Source organism: Onychomys torridus, chromosome 7 (assembly GCF_903995425.1).
Source record: "Onychomys torridus chromosome 7, mOncTor1.1, whole genome shotgun sequence".
In the NCBI taxonomy this organism is placed as follows: Eukaryota; Metazoa; Chordata; class Mammalia; order Rodentia; family Cricetidae; genus Onychomys; species Onychomys torridus.
In genome coordinates, this window is record NC_050449.1 from 109,041,476 (window position 1) to 109,060,806 (window position 19,331).

At 39.8% G+C, this 19,331-nt stretch overlaps 1 protein-coding gene across 7 annotated transcripts in view; it reads right to left on the reverse strand.

The window, feature by feature from the left end:
• Rbms3 (RNA binding motif single stranded interacting protein 3) overlaps nucleotides 1-19,331 on the reverse strand; it is a 1,348,289-nt gene that overhangs the window by 207,788 nt on the left and 1,121,170 nt on the right. For all 7 annotated transcript variants that reach the window (XM_036192502.1, XM_036192498.1, XM_036192497.1 and 4 more), the window contains one exon: nucleotides 12,344-12,423. In XM_036192502.1, the coding sequence (XP_036048395.1) occupies nucleotides 12,344-12,423 (80 nt within the window). The remainder of the gene's footprint in view (nucleotides 1-12,343; nucleotides 12,424-19,331) is intronic.

A 19,331-nucleotide genomic window follows, 5' to 3' on the forward strand; every position in this document is an offset into this window, starting at 1 on the left:
AGCCTTGTTTCCATGGTGACTGTAATCCCATCAAGCTGACAAGATTAGTTATCACACACAGAGTGTTTCATTACACTTTATGGTTTAAACCCTTGTTGCTATGGTGTTTCCTATCATCTAGTAACTTAGTAACTAGGATGTTTGTCCTTAGTGCGTTCCACATGGGGAATTCAGCTTAATGGCGGAGTCTACCTGGGAGGTTCAAAAGCAGCACTACAGGCTATGTGACAGCCTAGTCCCTGTGCCACATCTGTGGTTAACATTCTGGCTCTACTGTTTGTCTCAGGCCCAGTCTCATGTCTGGCAGGCTCACAGGCTACTCAAAATTTATGTCAGCTCCCTCTGCACAATCCCTGCCTGTTGTTTCTATACCCCTTCATGAAACACTCACACACTGTCAAGCACTATGCTACTTACTAATAAAAATGGTAGTGCAAATATTTTATTAAATCACTGTAGCCCCTGTGTTCAATAAGATAAGATAAAATAAAATAAGACACTGCAGACTGTTACATACATACTTGTTCATACAAAACAGTATGTGACATGTGAAATGACTTTTCATCCTTAATTATTCCTAATAAAATAGCTTTCTAGAACATAGCTAGTCTATCAAAATATGATTATTTTTCAAAAAAAATTAGAGGATATCCTTGCTCAACTTTATCATGGCTGGCTATCAGAAAAGTAAAAGATTTAAATTTTATTATACCAAGAGTAACCAAGGTTGGTTAGGTTTTCTCTCCTTCTCTTAGGACAATAACTCCTAAAGAGTTATTGAATTCTCATTTACAGGCTGTATCTATATAATATTTATTGAGATTTCACACTTACAAAGCACATATATTAGGTTTCTACTTAATTTACTTTCAAATAGCAAGTTGAAAGTCAATACAAACACTTTTGTTTTTTAAAGTTATTCTCAACATCAAAATAATGTAAATGCAGCCTTGTATTAAACTTTGGAAAGTATTATAGTGGCTCACACCTATAAACCTAGAATTTGCGGGGCAGAGACAGAATGTCGCAAATCTGAGGTCTCCCTAGGCAACAGAGCAAAAGCCTTCTTTAAATAATGAAAATATCGTCATTAGCAACCAATCTCTATAATTTCTGGAGTAGCAGGTAGAGGACAGATGGCTTCTCAGATGGCTTTCTGCATCCCATCCTTCACAGTAAAAGAAACTGGGTAGCCTATAGGGCTACTGGTCTCCAATGGAGAGAAAAACCAGAGTGCAAGAGCAACGATGTGTGAGTATTATGAACATACTTGCAGACTGTCAGAAAGGATCTTATGGAGCCCTGGAGGTCTCTGCTACAGCGTTTTATTCCAAGCTACCAGTCCTCTATGACATACTTGGGAAGACAGAACATCAACTAAAGACCAGGCTCCGTCAGACTGGCTCATGGGCCTGTCTGTGGGGCACATGTGGAGTCTAGAGGACAGCTCTGAGGAGTCAGTTCTCTCCTTCCACCTTATGTGGGTTCTGATGATTATACCCAGTTTACCAGGCTTGTTTGCCAGGCAAGATGCTTTTCCTGCTGAGCCATCCTGCTGGCCCCAAGGAAGTTTTAAAAATCACTTGAATCTTAAGAATTCTCTTTGTTATCATATCACATATATTTATATTTACTCTTCCAGCACCTGTGAAAACTTTAATTTGTGTCTAAAATTTAAACCTCCATAAGGAACACAACCACTTGAAGCTTGAGGACACAGCATTTCATGGGCAAGTAAGCGGGGATGCTGCATTGTTTAAAATTTGCACCTGATATCTGCTATAATAAGTCTCATTTTGCTTTCTCAGTCCCTCTACTTTTTCAATATTGGGAATTACCAAGGTGATATTAAAATTGAAACCTAAGAGAAACATATTTGCATGAATTAATAACTTTTCATAGCACATTTTAGGCTTTTGGATAGTTATTTGGTTCGAATGTTATTTTAGTGGGTAAAAAATAATGTGTTCTTGTGATATGAAAAAAGACAGACAGGGTGAAGATGATGGGGTTAAAAGTTTAAGTGGGAATAGCGATTGGAAAGGGTGGTAGTGGGGGTAGATTAACCAAAACTAAGAATGTACGAAAATGCCTTATGTAAAGCCACTGGTTTATAAGCCGATTTAAAATATATAATTACAAAAAGTAATATGTTCTGAGATTCAGAGACCTCTCTGCTTAAGGGTTTTCTTTTCAATGTTACATAGTCTTCCCTAACTCATCCTACTGAAAAGGCATAAAGAAACTAAGTTAAAATAAGGAGGTTTTTCTCCTGTTTTACATATAAGCAGTTGTTGAACAATGTAACATTGCTTGGGTGAAATTCATTTAAAACAAGTCCTAAACTAGTGTATAAGATTTCTTTTCTAATCCAATATGTGCAATGTCTGTCTGTGTCTTAACACATCATCATGAGCATAGATTTATGCCTTACTGGTCTGTGGGTAACACACAGGTCCAATGAGCTAAACTCAATACACACATAGCACATCCTGGAAGATTGAGGGGAGAATCCAAGGTCTTGACATTTCGGCTTCTAAAGACTACCTGCCTTCCTCCATAGTCAAGGCCAACAGTGGTGGGTCCACTCTCTACCCTGCTTTACTCTGATCACTTGAACTTTTAAGAATGCCTGTGGCATCATTTGGCTCGCCAGGTAATCCACACAATTTTTCTATTGTGAGTCTGGTTTAATTCCTTAATTACTCTTTTGTACTTCAACAACATATTTAAAGTCTGAAAGGTAGGATCAAGAGTTTTTTGGGTTCTGCCCACCAAGTCTGTATATTAGCAAATTAGTTATTTACCAATTAGCAAATAATCATTATTATTTTTGCTGCATTCTGAGTATTGGTTTGGATACCTGAACCAAACAGCAAAGTGTAGGACCTGTATTCCTAGAGTTTGTGAAATAATTATTTAAAGAAAATAGACAGACATACACACACATGAATAAAAACAAAATAGTTCTTTTAAAAAGGGCTGGTGGGGGGAGATAAATGTCAATGTTCTTTTCTTCTTTTCTTGTTGTTGTTGTTGTTGTTGCTGTTTTGTTATGCTTAGAGATAATTGACAGCCCATGGGACAAAGACAACTTTGAAAGACATAAAGTCAGAAAATAAGACACAAGTACATTCATTTGTGAGACATTTCTGGTTTGAAACTGGAAAAGGCTAAAATAATAGAAAAATAATTAATCTATCAATCATGGGCTTAAAGACATGAGAAGTCAGAGGCAGTAGATAATAAGATAAACAAATGAAGGCTACTACAGACCCTGCCTAATGAGTCTTTCTAGTCACAGTCTTCTTAAAGTCTTGTCTTTGCAGACTTCATTGTTAAAAATAAAATAAGATCTTAAGTAATGAGTTGGATATATGGCAGGCATCTTGACAGTTGCTGGAAGAGATTGGAATACATTTAATTCAGAATACTAGCCATTTATCCAGGAATGGGTTAGAATTTGTTTTAAATGAAATCTACTAAATAAAGTCATCTATTTAGAAGTGCACCAAGCACTTCATTATTCAGCTTGCTCTCTCTGGCTTGTGCCTTAATTGGTCTTAAGCCACTCAACACTCTTTGCTTGCTAATCAGACATACTTGGGCAGACACTTAAATAGCTTACTCATTAGCAACACTGACAGGAGGCAGAGCCCAACACTATCTTAGAAACAAAATTAACAATTTACGGTGGATTTGGGAAGGTTTTACAGTCAAATCTCCCATTCAGAAATGTGCATACACCTAAACATGGTTGGTATTTTAGAAATTAGTGATGAAGATGGTCATCATCATGGAGATGAATATGAGACTCTCTGTCCCAACCTCATTCAATAATCAGAGGTCACACACATTCTGATGCTACATGTGTACATATGACCACTAGAGCTTTGAAACTATTGTAACAATTAAAATCTATGCGGGATAATATTGAAATTTATTGATAATAAGCATTGTAGCATTTTTTTGGCAAAGAAAAGCAATGGCATTTCCAAGACACAAAAATATTGGCCAGGGAACTTCTGTGTATTCTTGAGATGTTCATTTTTTCTGAGCCTGGTGTTAGAAGCCTGAAATTCCAGCTAACTGGAAGGCTGAGACAAGGTGGAAGAGTGACAGTCATAGGTTGTGATGGTTAGTTTTTAGTTAGTTTTCGCAGAATCTAGAATAGTAGCCTCTGGGCATACCTGTGGGGGGGACTATCTTGGTAGTCACTGTGGGTGGCACCATTCCCTAGCTGGAATCCTAAGTGGAGAAGGGCGATGAGCAGCAGCACACACCATTCTCTGCTTCCTGACTGTGGATATGATGGGAGCTGCTGCTTCAAGCTACTGCCACCTCTACTTCCTGGAACTGTGCCCTGGAACTGTCAGTTGAAACAAGTCTATTATCCCTTAAGCTGCTTTTGCCAGGGTGTTTTTACCATAAGGAAGATATAAATTCAAGGTCAGCGTGGGCTACAGAGTAAGTTCAAAGTTAGCCTAGGCAACTTCATGGGATGTTGTCTCAAACTTAAAAAATAAAATAAACCTCGGAATATTATTTAATGCCACAGTACCTACCCAGTGTGTGTGAGGCTTTTAGGGTCAATTCCACAAATGCAGGGTTATTCCAGGGGTTGACACATCTCCAAGTTTGTATAAGGCCTGGGTTAATTGAGCCCTGGTCAGTTTTATTCCCAAGTGGGAAAGTGGAGAAACTAAGTGTATATATGTGGGAGATGTGTTAGAGGACCCAGAGCTGGCAATTATTACCTATAACTAAAAGTACAGATGATAGAAGGGGATGGACATGAGGCACAGGATTCTGTTTTTTCTGACCTTTGTAGTTTCTTCCATATTAACCTATGTCTTTTCTATTTAACACATTATCCAGTTTACAATTGTATTACCCTTGTCTTTTCTTCTCCTATATTAAATCAGTTACATGTTTACCACTGCTAAGGCCAGTGTGATCCACAGAAGGCTAAGACAGATTGGACCAAGTCACTTGCCAAACAATTCATACAGAATTGAAGATACCACTGACCATAATATTTTCTGGTTGTTTCCCATAGTTCACTAACAATATTACAACAATAACAATAATAATTCTACTTCTTTTCTACAAACCTGCTATGTATTTTATACATAGAAAAAAATCTAGAATTTTTGTGAAAAACGTAGCTCTTGAGTTCTTTCCAAGTGAGCATAAAGCCCTGCATGCCAGTCCTAGCGCTGCAGATTCTTGCAATGTCAGCATTCAGGAGGCGAGAGCAGCAGGATTAGAAGATCAGTTTCATTCTTGGCTATAGAGTGGGTTCCATAACAGAAGCCAGCCTGAGAGACACGAGACTTCATCTCAAAAAAAGAGAAAGAAGGTAAGGAGCTGGAGAGGTGATTCAGTGGTTAAAAGTACTGGCTGTTCTTGCAGAGAACCCAGGTTCAATTCCCATCACCCACGTGGCAGCTCACAACTGTCTGTAACCCCAGTTCTATGGGAATCAACCTTCTCTTCTGGCCTCCACAGTTACTGCATGCATATGGTGCACAGACATTCATAGAAATTTTTTAAAAATTAAGGAAAAATGAAAGAACAGAAAAACAACACCCCTTAAGTATTGCTAAAACCCACTTACTAAGTGAAAACAAAACTGATGCCCAACTGGGTTGAATGTTGTACCAAAACCACTCTTTGAAATTTTTCTCTGACATTCTCAAGAAGTGTTCATATACATTCATAATTTACATAGTGTTACTTGTTTCAAGACAAAAGAAACAATGAATTTACATCAAGAAGATAAAGGGTAAACAAATTTATAAATTTATATCACAGAAGATAGGACTTCTCTAGTTCTTACTCTCTAGTCCAAATTGCTCTTGTGAACAAGGTCAGTTAAAAATGGTGGCGCACGCCTTTAATCCCAGCACTTAGGAGGCAGAGGCAGGTGGATCTCTGTGAGTTCAAGGCCAGCCTGGGCTACCAAGTGAGTTCTAGGAAAAAAGCGAAAAGCTACACAGAGAAACCCTGTCTTGAAAAACAAAACAAAACAAAACAAAACAAAACAACAAAAAAGGAAAACATTCCATAATACAGCAAGCTACCTTTCAACTCTCCTGGATTTTCTGGAGTTCAGTTGGGATTTAGGAGTAATTATCTAAGAATAAGAAAATCTTAAGAACAGAAATGGATTATTCCATTCTCTTCTGGAAAGACAGCTTTGCTAACAGCAACATGTGCTCACAGGCAGAAGTCTCATCTGTGAATAGAACATGATTTATTTTCCTACAATAGAGCATGCAGGTCGTGCTTATCAATAGGTATCCTTACATGTGAAAGCCTTTCCCACACTGTGGGTCACCCTGCTTCAGGGCTTCTTTGAAAGCGATCCTTTCGAGTTCATGCCCTACAGAGCCCTGAAGTATCTGGGAACTTATCCTTTGCTTTGGCTAGCTAGTTGAAAATAAAATGCTTTGGGGCTGCCCAACATAGCTATGTAATTCATTACAGAACACAGAAATGCCTGGAGTGAGACAGGCAAGCAACTAATGAGCATTCATTTTGTGCAGAAAATATCAAGATCAATACATAGGACATACAACATTTATGGAACACTGTGTTGTCATTGACCTCTACAGAAAGGGACATATATTGCAGGATCTCTTTCTGCTAATGGTACTGCTGTGATGACTGACACCATTTAACATGTGAGGTTGGCCTCACCTTCCTATCTGTCAGTGGCAACAGTAATGTTTGATCCTTTTTAGATTCCTCAGCCAGGTGTCCTAATGCTTTATAGTTTGATTCTGGCATCTATCTATCCAACTACCTAGATTTGTATCTTATCAGCTATCTGTCTATCTACCATCTATCTATTTGTGTCTATCTATCATCTACCAATCATCTACCTACCTATCATCTATATCTAACCACCTATCTATCTACACATATCTATCTGTCATTTATCTATACTACACTTATCTATCTATACATATTTATCATATATCTTCCCATTCCCCTTCTTCTTCTTTCCTGATCCAGTTGATCAGCATCTGAAGCATTTGGTGAAGCTCTAATAGTGTAAAAGGGAATGATTCATGATGTCCTTATTGACATTAGACCTCTTATGTATCAATTGGAAGCAACTTGATATATATAGAGAGCTGGGATGATCCAAAATGTGGCATCCAAATCATTTCCTTCAAAACACATTGATGTATGTGACAAAGAGAAACAACAACAATGTAACTAATATTTAATGAGCAAATTATTCCCACCACAATTAAAACTTAAATGGTGTTGACTATGCAAATGAGATCAATGTTAGATGATATCCTTGCGGATGTGCTTAACAGTGACGGTTCTGAATTTACATTTATAACCACGTCAAGGCTTGGTATTCAAGTAGTCATTTTTCTTGATCCTTTGTAGAAATGGCACTACAGGGATCAGGGGATGAGAGAGATGATTACCTGGACATAACAATGAGCCTTGCTGATCCTACATGGGTCACCATCACAGAACGAAAATACCATATGCGTGCTCTGCAGTGTGTGCATCCTTCCACAATCAATGTCAAGTGAAGAAGGGAGTGGCGTCAACTTAGCATCAACAGCTCTATACTCACAAAGAGTGAGACAGGGTGATGGAGTGATTCAACATCTGACCTTACCCACAGCCTTCTCAGGACACAGTGGCTCAGGTCACTGCACATGACTATGGGTTCCTCACACACAGCTTTAGATATCGCTACATTGAAAGCATCCATGTGCATGTCCACAAAGCCACAGACTTCTTTTTTTTTCTTAAGAAATTCTTTATTCACTTTACATACCAACCACAGATCCCCTTCTCCTCCCTCCTCCTGCCTGACCCCAAACACATTGAACTATGCTAAAGCAGAAGATTGGAGTTATCAATTTTCTTCTTATTTAATTAGTTCTTTGAGAATTCTGTACAATGAGTTTGATCATATTCACCCTTACTTTTGATTCAAGAAGGCCATATCAATTAATGTTATTTGTAGCGTGAATCTTAAATGGTCTTATTAATAAAATCAAACCTGAGGCCAGTTATTAGGGTGCATGCTGGAAGATCAGAGAGACAGGATAAGCCACAGCTTCCTCACCTTGCCAGTTCCTCAGGTGGTCTTGTTTCCTCAGACTGGAAGCTTCTGAGTCCTCATCCACATGAATCTCAGCTGAACTGTGCTGCTACAAAGCCTGAATGCTTAACCAGCCAAAATGCTGCTTGGTTCTGGTCTCCATGCCTTATATATCTTTCTGCTTTGTGCCAACACTCCCTGGAATTAAAGACTTGCTCTCTGTGTCACCATGCCTGGCTGTTTCCAATGTGAACTTGAACTCACAGAGATCTGCCTAGCTCTGCCTCCCAAGTGCTGGGATTAAAGGCATGCACCCATCACTGCCTAGCTTCTGCTATAGCTTGCTCTGACCCCAAGGCAACTTTATTAGCATACAAATAAAATCACATTTCAGTACAAATAAAAAGCAGCATAGTTATTTTTAAAATTATTAGTCTGTCCACCAGCAAGGACAAGCTCTTTCAAATATCCTACCGAAAAGAGTTAGAAAACTGGTCACTTGAAGAAAGAAAATAAGGAAGAAACAAGGCTGGAGATGGCTCAGTGGCTGTGAACACTTGATGTTCTTCCAGAAGACATCCGTTTAGATTCAAGCACCCACATTGGCTCACAGTCCCTTGTAACTCCAGCTTCATGGGATCCAACAACTTCTCTGGCTGCCATGGGCACTCCCACACAAGGGCTCATACAGATTAGCAAGCACACTCACATAAATCAAAACAATATATATTTTTAAAACTACTCTGAGGATTCTCTTCTGTGTGCTATAAGAAATCCTGGAAACCTTGAACTCTTCGTCTTTGCAATGGAAAAGAAAATCCAATTAACAAATGAGTTTCTATCAATGCTCATATGTAAAGATCTGACCATGCAAGCATCAGCACCAAGTTCAACATCCCCTCTCTAGAATGTGTGTAAAAACAGAATAGATTAGTATGAATGTCTGTGATCACAATGTATCTAGAGCAAGACATGGGAGATGAAGACAGAATACCCAGAACCTCACAGCCAGCTAGCCCTGAGTACACAGCCACAAACAACAAAAGAGACCCACCCTGTCTTAAACAAGATGGAAATCAAGGGAGGCCTGACCACCAAAGCTGTCTGCTAACTTCCCCAAGTACACCATGGCCTAGATGCAACAACACTCACACATTTTCACATGCACGTGCACATACACACACACTAAATTCTAAAAAATGCGAGTTCTGAAAATAGTATTTCAAATGTATCCACATAGGAGCTACAAGCATCAATCTAAGTAAGCAACATATGCCCAATGTAATCCTACCTGCCATAACATCCACATTATATCCCATGGGGACATTTTCTTATACCTTCCAAAAATCTATTTCTTATGACATGATTATATTTCACATCAGATTTACATATCAAAGATTTAATATCTTCAGTTAGCATTTGAAGCTTTTATTAAACTCTATTTGACTTCCAAAACTATGCATAAATAAAGGCAAACTAGAACTCCTGGTGATCAGCATTGCATATTTAATTCTACTCTACTGAGAGAAGGCCTCAGAAGCATAAAGCTCCACCTCTAAGTATTTTGTAACTGAGCAAGTTCTTGGTTTCCTTGTTCCCATGAGATACCAAGGGCTGAAAAACTCAAAGCAAAACCCTGCTATGCACCGTGCTTCCATTGGGTATAGCTATGATGTTCAAAAGGTGCTAACCCTCTCTGTGTACACATGCAGGATGTTGGGACATTTAGGGATCTGTAAGGACTTTAGCGTTAAATTATTTTAATCACCCATAAGTTTAGAAAACCAAACAAAATAGGTCAGGTCAACCTGGGTTTCAGTCTTTTTTCCCCTATAAAGTAAGCAACCTATAAAGTTAAAAATCTGTGCTCAAATTTTAATTAATGATTATTTCCATATAGTTGTTTTTTTGTTTAATTCTTTAATGTAATTATATGATTCACACCTAGTTCAATGCCTTCTGTGTATACAGACATCTGTTTGGTAAACTGGGATTAAGATGATGAAAATGCAGGGTCTGGGAAGATGGCTCAGTCAGTAAAGAGTTTGCCCCTCACATATGAGGACCTAAGTTCAGACACCCAGCACCCACATAAACGCTAGGCAGGTGGTGTGTGCCTGTAATCCTAGATGGGGAAAGAGCAGAACAGGCAAATCCCTGGAGACATTAGCCAGCCATTCTCACCAAATTGCTGAATTTTTGGTTCAGCAGGAGACTCTGTCTCAAAAAATAACACACACACACACACACACACACACACACGCCACACGCATGCGCCTCCTCCTCTGTTCAATGCCAGTTCTGGGCAGAATGTCTTGAGATGTCTATTTATACTAACAGGAAAAAAAGCCCACAGTGTTTCTCCTAAAATGCAAAGACAGCTTCCATGCTGAGAAGAAAACTGTTATAGCCTTTCTTAACAACACCATATGTCTCCAAGTGGATCATGACGAAGTTAGTTCCCAGGGGGACACTCCCTGTGGAAGCTAACCAAATCTAAAAGCAGGCTTGGCTCCATGCACATTCACTAACTAACCAATGATCTTCCTTTGTATCTTCTCCATCATCCAAATATTCTAAGAAAGGGTCTTCCTGTTTTCCCAACATCCTCCCCAAGCAATCAAGTCAGGACAAAAGCTCTGACTATGCCACCAAAATAAATAAATAAATAGATAGATAGACAGACAGACAGACAGATAGATAGATAGATAGATGATAGATAAATATTTCTCTTTTTGTTCCCATTTTCTCCTCTATGTAACTTAAGTCATTTTTAAGGAAAGGAAAAACCAAATTTTCAAACCCTCTGATGGATTTCAATGATAGTCTTGCTATAGCAGTAATTGTTGAAATGCAGAATATAATTTAATATGCACATATATACATACATATATACATATACACATATGTATATGCATATGTCCACTGAGACAGGTCATCATCAAAAGAGCCATAAATTAACCAACAATCACTAAAAAATTCTTTACACACTATAATTTTTCCAAGTCCAGCATTTCTTTCAATCTTAATTTTTTTTTATATGCAATACCACTTTTGGAGACAGAATCTCACATATCCCAGGCTGTCTTTAAAATCTCTATGTATCTGTAGACAACCTTGAACTTCTGATCCTCCTGCCTCTACCTTCCAAGTGTTTGGATGACAGGTATGAACCACCATGCCCAAGTTTCATGAGCTATATTTCAATGTAATCATCCAACATCAAATACTTTTCTCGTTTCCTAGCAGATTAAGCCAAGTTAAAACATTCACAATTCTGATAGACATGATATATTTTATTTTTTATGTTAAATGTAACTCTTAATAACATGAAGTGGTATCTTTTTACAATATATATAAAGCTCTTAAGATTTCGGCCTTGAGAAAATATAAAATGCTACAGGATAGTAGAGATTGGAACTTTTAATAATTTCTCAAACTGCCACTTATATTATTATAAAATATAAAATTATTGCTCTCAGATTTCATGACTGTCAAATTGCCATAAAGTTTCTAAGTGCTTACTTGTCTTTGAACATTTTTCTTACAAGTGGAGAGTGGTGTTTGGGGTTCAGTATAAGCCTCTCAGGTCTACTATGAATATCACTGCATAGCCACTTAATAAATGGCAGATGAAGGATTCAACACTCATGTCGAGAGTCACAAGCATCCCTCATCTCAAGTACACCTGCACCTTGCTCCATTTTTCTTCTAATCCACTTCAGGGAACCAGCAGCACAAATTCAAACACAGAACCATGAAGAATTACCAAGGAAGTCTGAGAATGTGTTATGAAATAGTGTTTAAACACACACATTTATGGACTGGGGAGTTGTCTCTATGGGTTAAATGCTCACTATACAAGCATGAGGATCCAAGTTCAAGTCTCCAGCATCCACGTAAAAGCCAGGCATGGCTATGCACTGGGGGATGGAGACAGGTGCTTTCTTGGAGCTCACTGGCCATCAGTATAACCAAAATGGCGAGCTTCCAGTTCAGTGAGAGAATAAAAAGGAGATTGATAAGGAAGACTTCCAATGCTCCCCTTTAACCTTTTCATGTGAGTGTATGGGCATGCGCACTTATGTACACATACACATACACATACACCACAAATACACTGCATATATTTGAAAAAAAGAGAAATGAAAAATAAATTTTTATAATAGCGTCCCCTCCCCAACACACAGTATGAAAATGATTTAACAACAGCCATAAGCCTAGGCACTTTTAGTGGCTTCTGATAGTATTTCTTACCTGGGATTCCTGGTGGTGTTTTCAGATATTTTCCATTAAAATGTTGAATTACCACTTCACATTTTTCAGTAGACTCCATTCTAGGGGGGAGAAAAGTATGGGGAGGTGAACATGAGATTATATACTTTTGTCAACTTGTTCTTATAAAAATAAGAAAGGGTAATAAGACAGGGGTGGGCAAGTTTGATTTGACATGTGTACAGGAATTATCATCTGCTGCCATAGAGACTGTAGTGGGCTCATGGGACTTGACAAGGTTATCATTGCTCCATGTGTCATCCCCATACGGCTGCCCAGGTGGATGTCACAGAGCTAACCTGAGACCTTTTCTTCCTTCCACACAAGGCAGCTTGGCAGCTGAAGGCATCCAATAGATGTTCACCAATGACTGAATTAGCAGCCTTGACAGGCAGGTCAGATCAATGAGGGCATGGAAGCCTGAAGAGGTTAACTGCCTCTCCAGTAAGTCAGTAAGTGGTAGAGTTGGGATCTGGACCAACACCCAGCCATGGTCAAAGTCTGTGCTATGGCAATTCAGTCACACTGTGAGGATGATACATTGTATTTGAGTAGCTTGTTGCCTACAGTAGTGATCATATGGTGGGATAGTCATCAGCGCTGTGGCACTTTTATTGAAAAGTTACTGTGTGGAAGACACCTAGAGAGAGTTATTTGGGGCCCCTACATGTAGGAGGAAGCTAAACACACATACATACACACACACAAAACAAAAACAAAAACAAAAACAAAAACAAAAACAAAAACAAAAAAAAACATATTTTATTTATTTTAGAATTTTGACTATTCTCCTATTCTTTTTTATATTTAATACTAGATACTAATCTTCATAAAATGAAGTCGTTGTATAAAATGTCAGCATCTCATGTACACTCTAAGGAGAGATCATTGTGAGCCATCCCACTGTCATGTTAATTTTGGCGAGGCTGCCCTGGCTCAGGTACATCTGCAAGAATTTCTAAAAAATAAATTGTGTATGGCCTTTATTTTGTTGCTTCTATAATTGTGCGCGTGTGTCTGTATGTGTGTCTGTGTCTGTGTGTCTGTCTGTGTGTGACAGCCATATCTGCAGAGGCCAAAAGAAGGAGTCAGATACCCTAGAGCTGGAGTTACAAGTGGCCGTGAACCACCTCAGGTAGGTGCTGGGAACTGAACTCCTGTTCTCTGGAAAATCAGTAAATGCTGTTAATTACAGACCCATCTCTCTGACTCCATAAATGAAAATATATATATTATTTAATGACAAGAAACCTCAAATTAAAAACATTAGGATAAGAAAAGCAAGACTTATATTTTTCCTCATTCTAAATATTTAGGAACAGGCAAATATAATTTTCTCTCTCTTTACATTTCCTACCTAGTAGAACCTGTAAACGTATTCCTCCTATTTCTATAATTTTTTTTTTAAGTAGGAAACTTCCTTTTCTAGGAACAAAAGAATTCTAATTCTGTCTTGCTATCTTTCCTCAGGATCTACTCCTGTTCGCCTCTTTGAGGAAAAGCTTCCTCCTAGCAGAGACATGAATGAGAGAGGCGCCCTAAACTCCCACAGATGGCAGGCACATCACTGGAATGTTATTCTGGCGGCTAAAGACAGAAGGCACATGCCTCAGCCCTTCTCTATTAACCTCTTTGTGAGTTCACAGAGACGGCAAGCAGGAGACTGAGTGTCGCCTGCAAAGCCCCACTAATCAAGCCTTTCCCTTTGTCCTCAAATGACATACTTTTAAATAAAGACCAAACATAGCTGAAGGTTTCAATGTGCAACTGCTGATTTTGTGAATACAGAACAAGCTAAAAAGAAAATGGGCTGCCAGCCACTCCACGTGCCTATTCCTATTTTTACTCTGGTTTGAAAGTTTGAAGTCATCCCTTCTGGGTTCTAAGTATGATCATCTTATCTTAACACCGGTTTCAGCCTGGCGAGCCTGCCGGGGGCTCTTTCTAAGAACACAAAGATGGCAGGCACCATAGAGGGCTCACTTTGGGTTCATTCAGATCTAACTAAGTAGATGTCTGCTGTGAGTCACCAGAGTCTGTTCTCTGAGAGAATAAATGCAATACAAGTCTGTTTTCTGTGGCTGTCATCGTGCAGGGTCAAAGCATGATACATTGTACCACCCAGCAGTGGCAATTTCATTTGGATACACGGGGCCACATCTGAAAAAGGCAAAGCAGTCCCAGCAATGAGGGCTCAGGCCTCGAGGAGTGCCAAAGGGGCAGGGGCAATGTTCTGGAAACAGAACAAAGTGAGACCTGTAGGTGAATACCCGTGTTAGCCAGAACATGCCTATTTTCTGCTCAAGTTTCACAATTAAGTGCTCTGTGAGGCTGCCAGCTCAACATCTCTGAAATCCTGCCCATGCTTGGCTTGAAATTGACAGGAGCACTCTCAAGTGCATTTGAAAAGACAGCACCATCCTCAGCTGCCTTTACAAGCCCCTTTCAGCTGGCCTAGCTCCCTACAAAGCCTCTATTCTTCCAGGAGGTACCTGAGCACTCCACGCCCCCACCCCCGCACTCTCCTAGGCCCTGCAGAACAGCTCCAGGTTGGGGCCAGCACCTGACAATGCATTAAGCAGCCGGAGGAGACTCCAGTCACTGTGTAAGGCTTCTGGAGCGTTGTTAGGTCTGTCATTGAAACATAAACACACATTCAGGGCCTGTTTCTTTCTCTTCTCATGACTTGGAACTGCTGGCTTTAGTCATTTGAAACACACTCAAGACTTCTGTTGTTGCTGCACCAGCTGCCTCCTGCTCCTTTGCCTCCTTCCTCCTCTTCTTGTTCTTCTAAACAACTGCTACCACAAAGAGAACCTGATTTCACAGCTCACACAGTTCCCACAGTCAAACTACAATACATGAGAGCCTGATGGAGCATCAGCAGAATGTTCTGGATCAGGCTTGACACACAGAGGAAGAAAAGTCTTGTGGAAAATCATGTTCAGCTTAACTCTCTCACCTCAACAGAGAACTCTCAGTTCACGATCTGAAAGCTCTAAGCATCATAAGCCACGGATTTAAAAACAAATCCACTCCGTCGTGTGTAATACTTAATTAGAGGTTTCCGCTCTTGTGAAATGTTTGGGGTTTTGCAATCACGGGCACTGGATAAATTGTTGGTGACTTGGAGCATCCAACTTTTCGAGCCAACATCCTCATTTCTGGTAAGATTTACACAAAGTGTCAAAACTATCAGAAGAATTTTAATGAATAAAACGTGTGCTCTTTCTAGCATTTCAAAAATAAATCATGCCATTTGCTTCTTAACCCATTGTAACATAGAGGACAACACAAAGAAAAATTAAAAATTATGGCATTCTATCTTAGGGTGTGTGTGTGTGTGTGTGTGTGCGATGCACATATGGAGGGCAGAGGACAACCTCAAGTAACATTCAGCAGACACCATTTACCTTTTTCCTTTGAGACAAAATCTACCCACCAAGTAGGTGAGGCTGGATGGCAACTTGCCTTTTTTCTATTCTGCCATTCTTAGGACACAACTGTGACAAGTAACAAATAGTACAGAGAATGGCCTCTCTGCTGTCTCCCTCATCACACACCAAAACCTCTTGGTGATTCTGCATTCTAACTCATTCCTCTAAGAAACGGGATTGTGGGTAATGCTTGGCACTGAAAGCTGTCTCTTTCTGCTGTGTTGAGGATGGAGCATGGAGCTTCAGGCATGCTAAGCAGACACCTTCCCAGTGAGCCACATACCCAGACCCACTTCTTAAAAATCACATTGTTAAGCCAGTTTTCTTTAGGGATGCAATCATTGAGAGGATATCCATGCTTCATCAGAGGGCCCTCCAGCTATGTACATATAAGCAGCATTAAGTGGACTGAGGAGGTTTAAAGGTGGGAGTGGGGTACATGAAACTTGGAGGAAAAAGTAGGGTTGTAGGGAAGAATTGCAGGTTAGGGAATGGGGATAGATTTGATCAAAACACATTACATGCACATATCAGATTTTCATACAATAATAAAAAGGTTAAATTAAAATGCATCATATTACTAAAGAGTTAGAAACTGTCTTGGATATCATTTTCTCTATTGCAGAAATAAAAAAGTAACTTTTTGACTTGAAGTGCACCATGGATGTCTTCCCTGAAGACTGGCTGGAAGGTGACCTGGACTAGAAGCTGCATCTCCTGTCCCTCTGTTCAGAGGATTTTAGAGGAGACAGACCAGCATCCTCAGCTTGCCACAATCCTAATTTCTTTTCTGTTGTGGTGGTGATAAAACACCCTGACAAAAAAAAAAAGGCAACTTAGGGGACAAAAGGGATTATTTCAGTTTAAAGTAAAATTCAAGGTTATGCACAGTTCATCACTGTGGGGAGGTCGAGGCAGGAACTTGAAACAGTTGGTCACACCCACAGCAGATCACAGAGAAACGAATGCATGCATGCTCCCTTGTGTGCTTGTGCTCAGCTCAGCTTTTCCACTCTCATACGGTTTCGGATCCCATGCCTAAGGAATGGTGCCACCCACGGTAGGCTGGGCCTTTCCATAACAATCAACATAAGACATCATACAGACATGGCCACAGGCCACCATGATGTACAAAATCTCTCATTGAGATTATCTTTCCCAGAGATTCTAGGTTGAGTCAAATTGGTGATTAAAGCTAACCTTCCATCACACCATCCCTTCTGTGCTCTTCTGTTGACTTATCTCATCTCATTCAGGCTCTCTGTCTTTATCTCACATAGTCCCTCTTAAGTACAGAGATTCTTTTTCTCAAAAGATGGTGATGAAGGTCCTATCATGGAGAACACTTCAGGCAATTTCAGGTGCAGAGACATTCCCCAGGACTCAGGATCAGGACTATCCAAGAAGACCAAAGAAAACCAGAGGAAATGTCCCAGACCTGCATAGGTTAGCGAGATGTAAAAACACAGGTGAACATGGTGCCCTGAACTGGATCCTGGGACAGAAAGAATGTCAACAGAGGAGTGGGTGGGTTCCAAAAAGAGTCTGGAGTTGTCACAGACAAGATGCCAAGCTCAGTTTCTTGGGTTTATGTCTGTTAAGATTCATCATGCCAGTAACGATGACCTTGAACTCCCATAAAACAGGAGACTCACCTGAATCTCATGGGCCACTAATCTGTGTAGGAAGAGCCATGAAACAAGTGAGAAGGAGGGGACCAACTCCTGAAAGATGTCTTCTGGCCTTCACACACACACCATGGCTCACAGCCACCTGCCCCAATAATTAGTTTTCAAAGGAGAAGAAATCTGACTGCTTTTTCCTTATTTTCTCCATTTTGGCCATGTCTGAGGCATCCTGCCTCTGACTGCAGGCCCTACTGGATTCTGAGGACAATCCTCTGCTTTCCCTGTGACCTGCAGGTGGGAAGAGCTTCCTAAGGGCTGCTTCTCTTGGCATCTCAAGATCACTGGGTCAGTTCCCACGACTTCATCCACAATTCTGAATATCATCCTTCAATGTAGTCTCCTCCATGGAAGAATGATGTGCTTAACTTATCACCTTGATCAATGATAGAGAAATAAAAATAACCACAGGGGATGTACTTTTCAAGAAGCAGGAAAGGGAAAAATGACTTTTCTTCTGATTCAGCATAGAAAGTACCAGTACCTCTGTCCCTCTGATTACCTGAGTGAGGATGTGTTACCTAAGTGTGGGTGACATTCTTGTCTAGATGCATATAAATCTGAATTTAATTCTATATCTGGGCCAGATTAATGTGTCCAGAAGGACTTTGGATCAAATATATTAGGAAAATAAAACAAAAATGGCTTGATCTTTTTAAAATAAGCCATCTGTGTATAGAGGCCAGAGACACGAGCTGTAGTCCAGGGAACCAGGCCTTAGGGCAGGTCCTCAGGGCATTTTTCAAGTTAGTATCCTCTGTTGTGTGGTGGGGTAGAATAACACATTAAGATCTGGAAGTGTTTGTCCAGAAAAGTCTTGTTTGTCAATGATGCTCACTACTGAAGAGGCTCAGGCAGGACTTTCGAGTCCTGCCTGACTATTAGTGTGACTACAAGGCTGCCTGGATGACTAGTGACCCCTGGGCATGCTTACAGCCCTTGGAGTCAGTACCAGAGAACTTGTCTAGCATGCCATGAGGCCTGAAGACAAAGCTAAGAAAGTTCTGCTGCCATATGCAGTAGATAGCCAAGACTTTGAAGCTTAGGATTTTCCAAATGACTTTTAATTAATTTCTTAAAGCATTCTCTTGTTTTGTGGTCTAACCACTGTGCCTTCTGTTTCCCAAACTTGCCAAGTCTGCCACAGCCTAGATCCCTTACTCCCTTTTCCTTCTGGCAGGATTGTTTTTTCCTTCCCGAGTGCCTAGAGATTTCTTCTTATCATTTGCATATTTAAATATTTAATTATTCCCTATTCAAAGAGCTGTCCCACCTTGACCTCTGGTCCCATACTCTGAATCACAGTCCTATATTTTATTTTGATTTTGTGACACTGTAGTAATTTATTATTATTTGATATTTGACTGCTTATCACATCCAATAATCTCTATAAACCAATAAAATATCAGCTCACCAAAGCAGACTTTCTCTGTTCATGTGCATCTCAATAATATAGCATTGAAATAGTTGCTGGCATTTAGGGAACCTTAGACATTTTAATCAGATGAACTAAGATAGGGAATGAATAAATATATTTCATGTATCAGGAAGAGGCTTGAAGTTTTGAAGTATGCAAGAATACAGATAAGATGTACAGAAGAGATACAAAGGATTTCTAGCCCATGCAGAACTATGGTTACCACTACAAAGATGTAGAGAATCAAGGGGTCAGGCAAACTTACAGAAAGTTGGGGGTGAGGAAGCACACAAAATGAAAGTGACTCAAATTTAAAATGCAAGCAGTAAGCACTATATTTCCAAGTGTGTCTTCTCTATTGACCAACACCATCAATTGGTCTGAAATCGCAAAACCTCAGCAATACCTAACAGTTCTCCTCACCTTTTCCT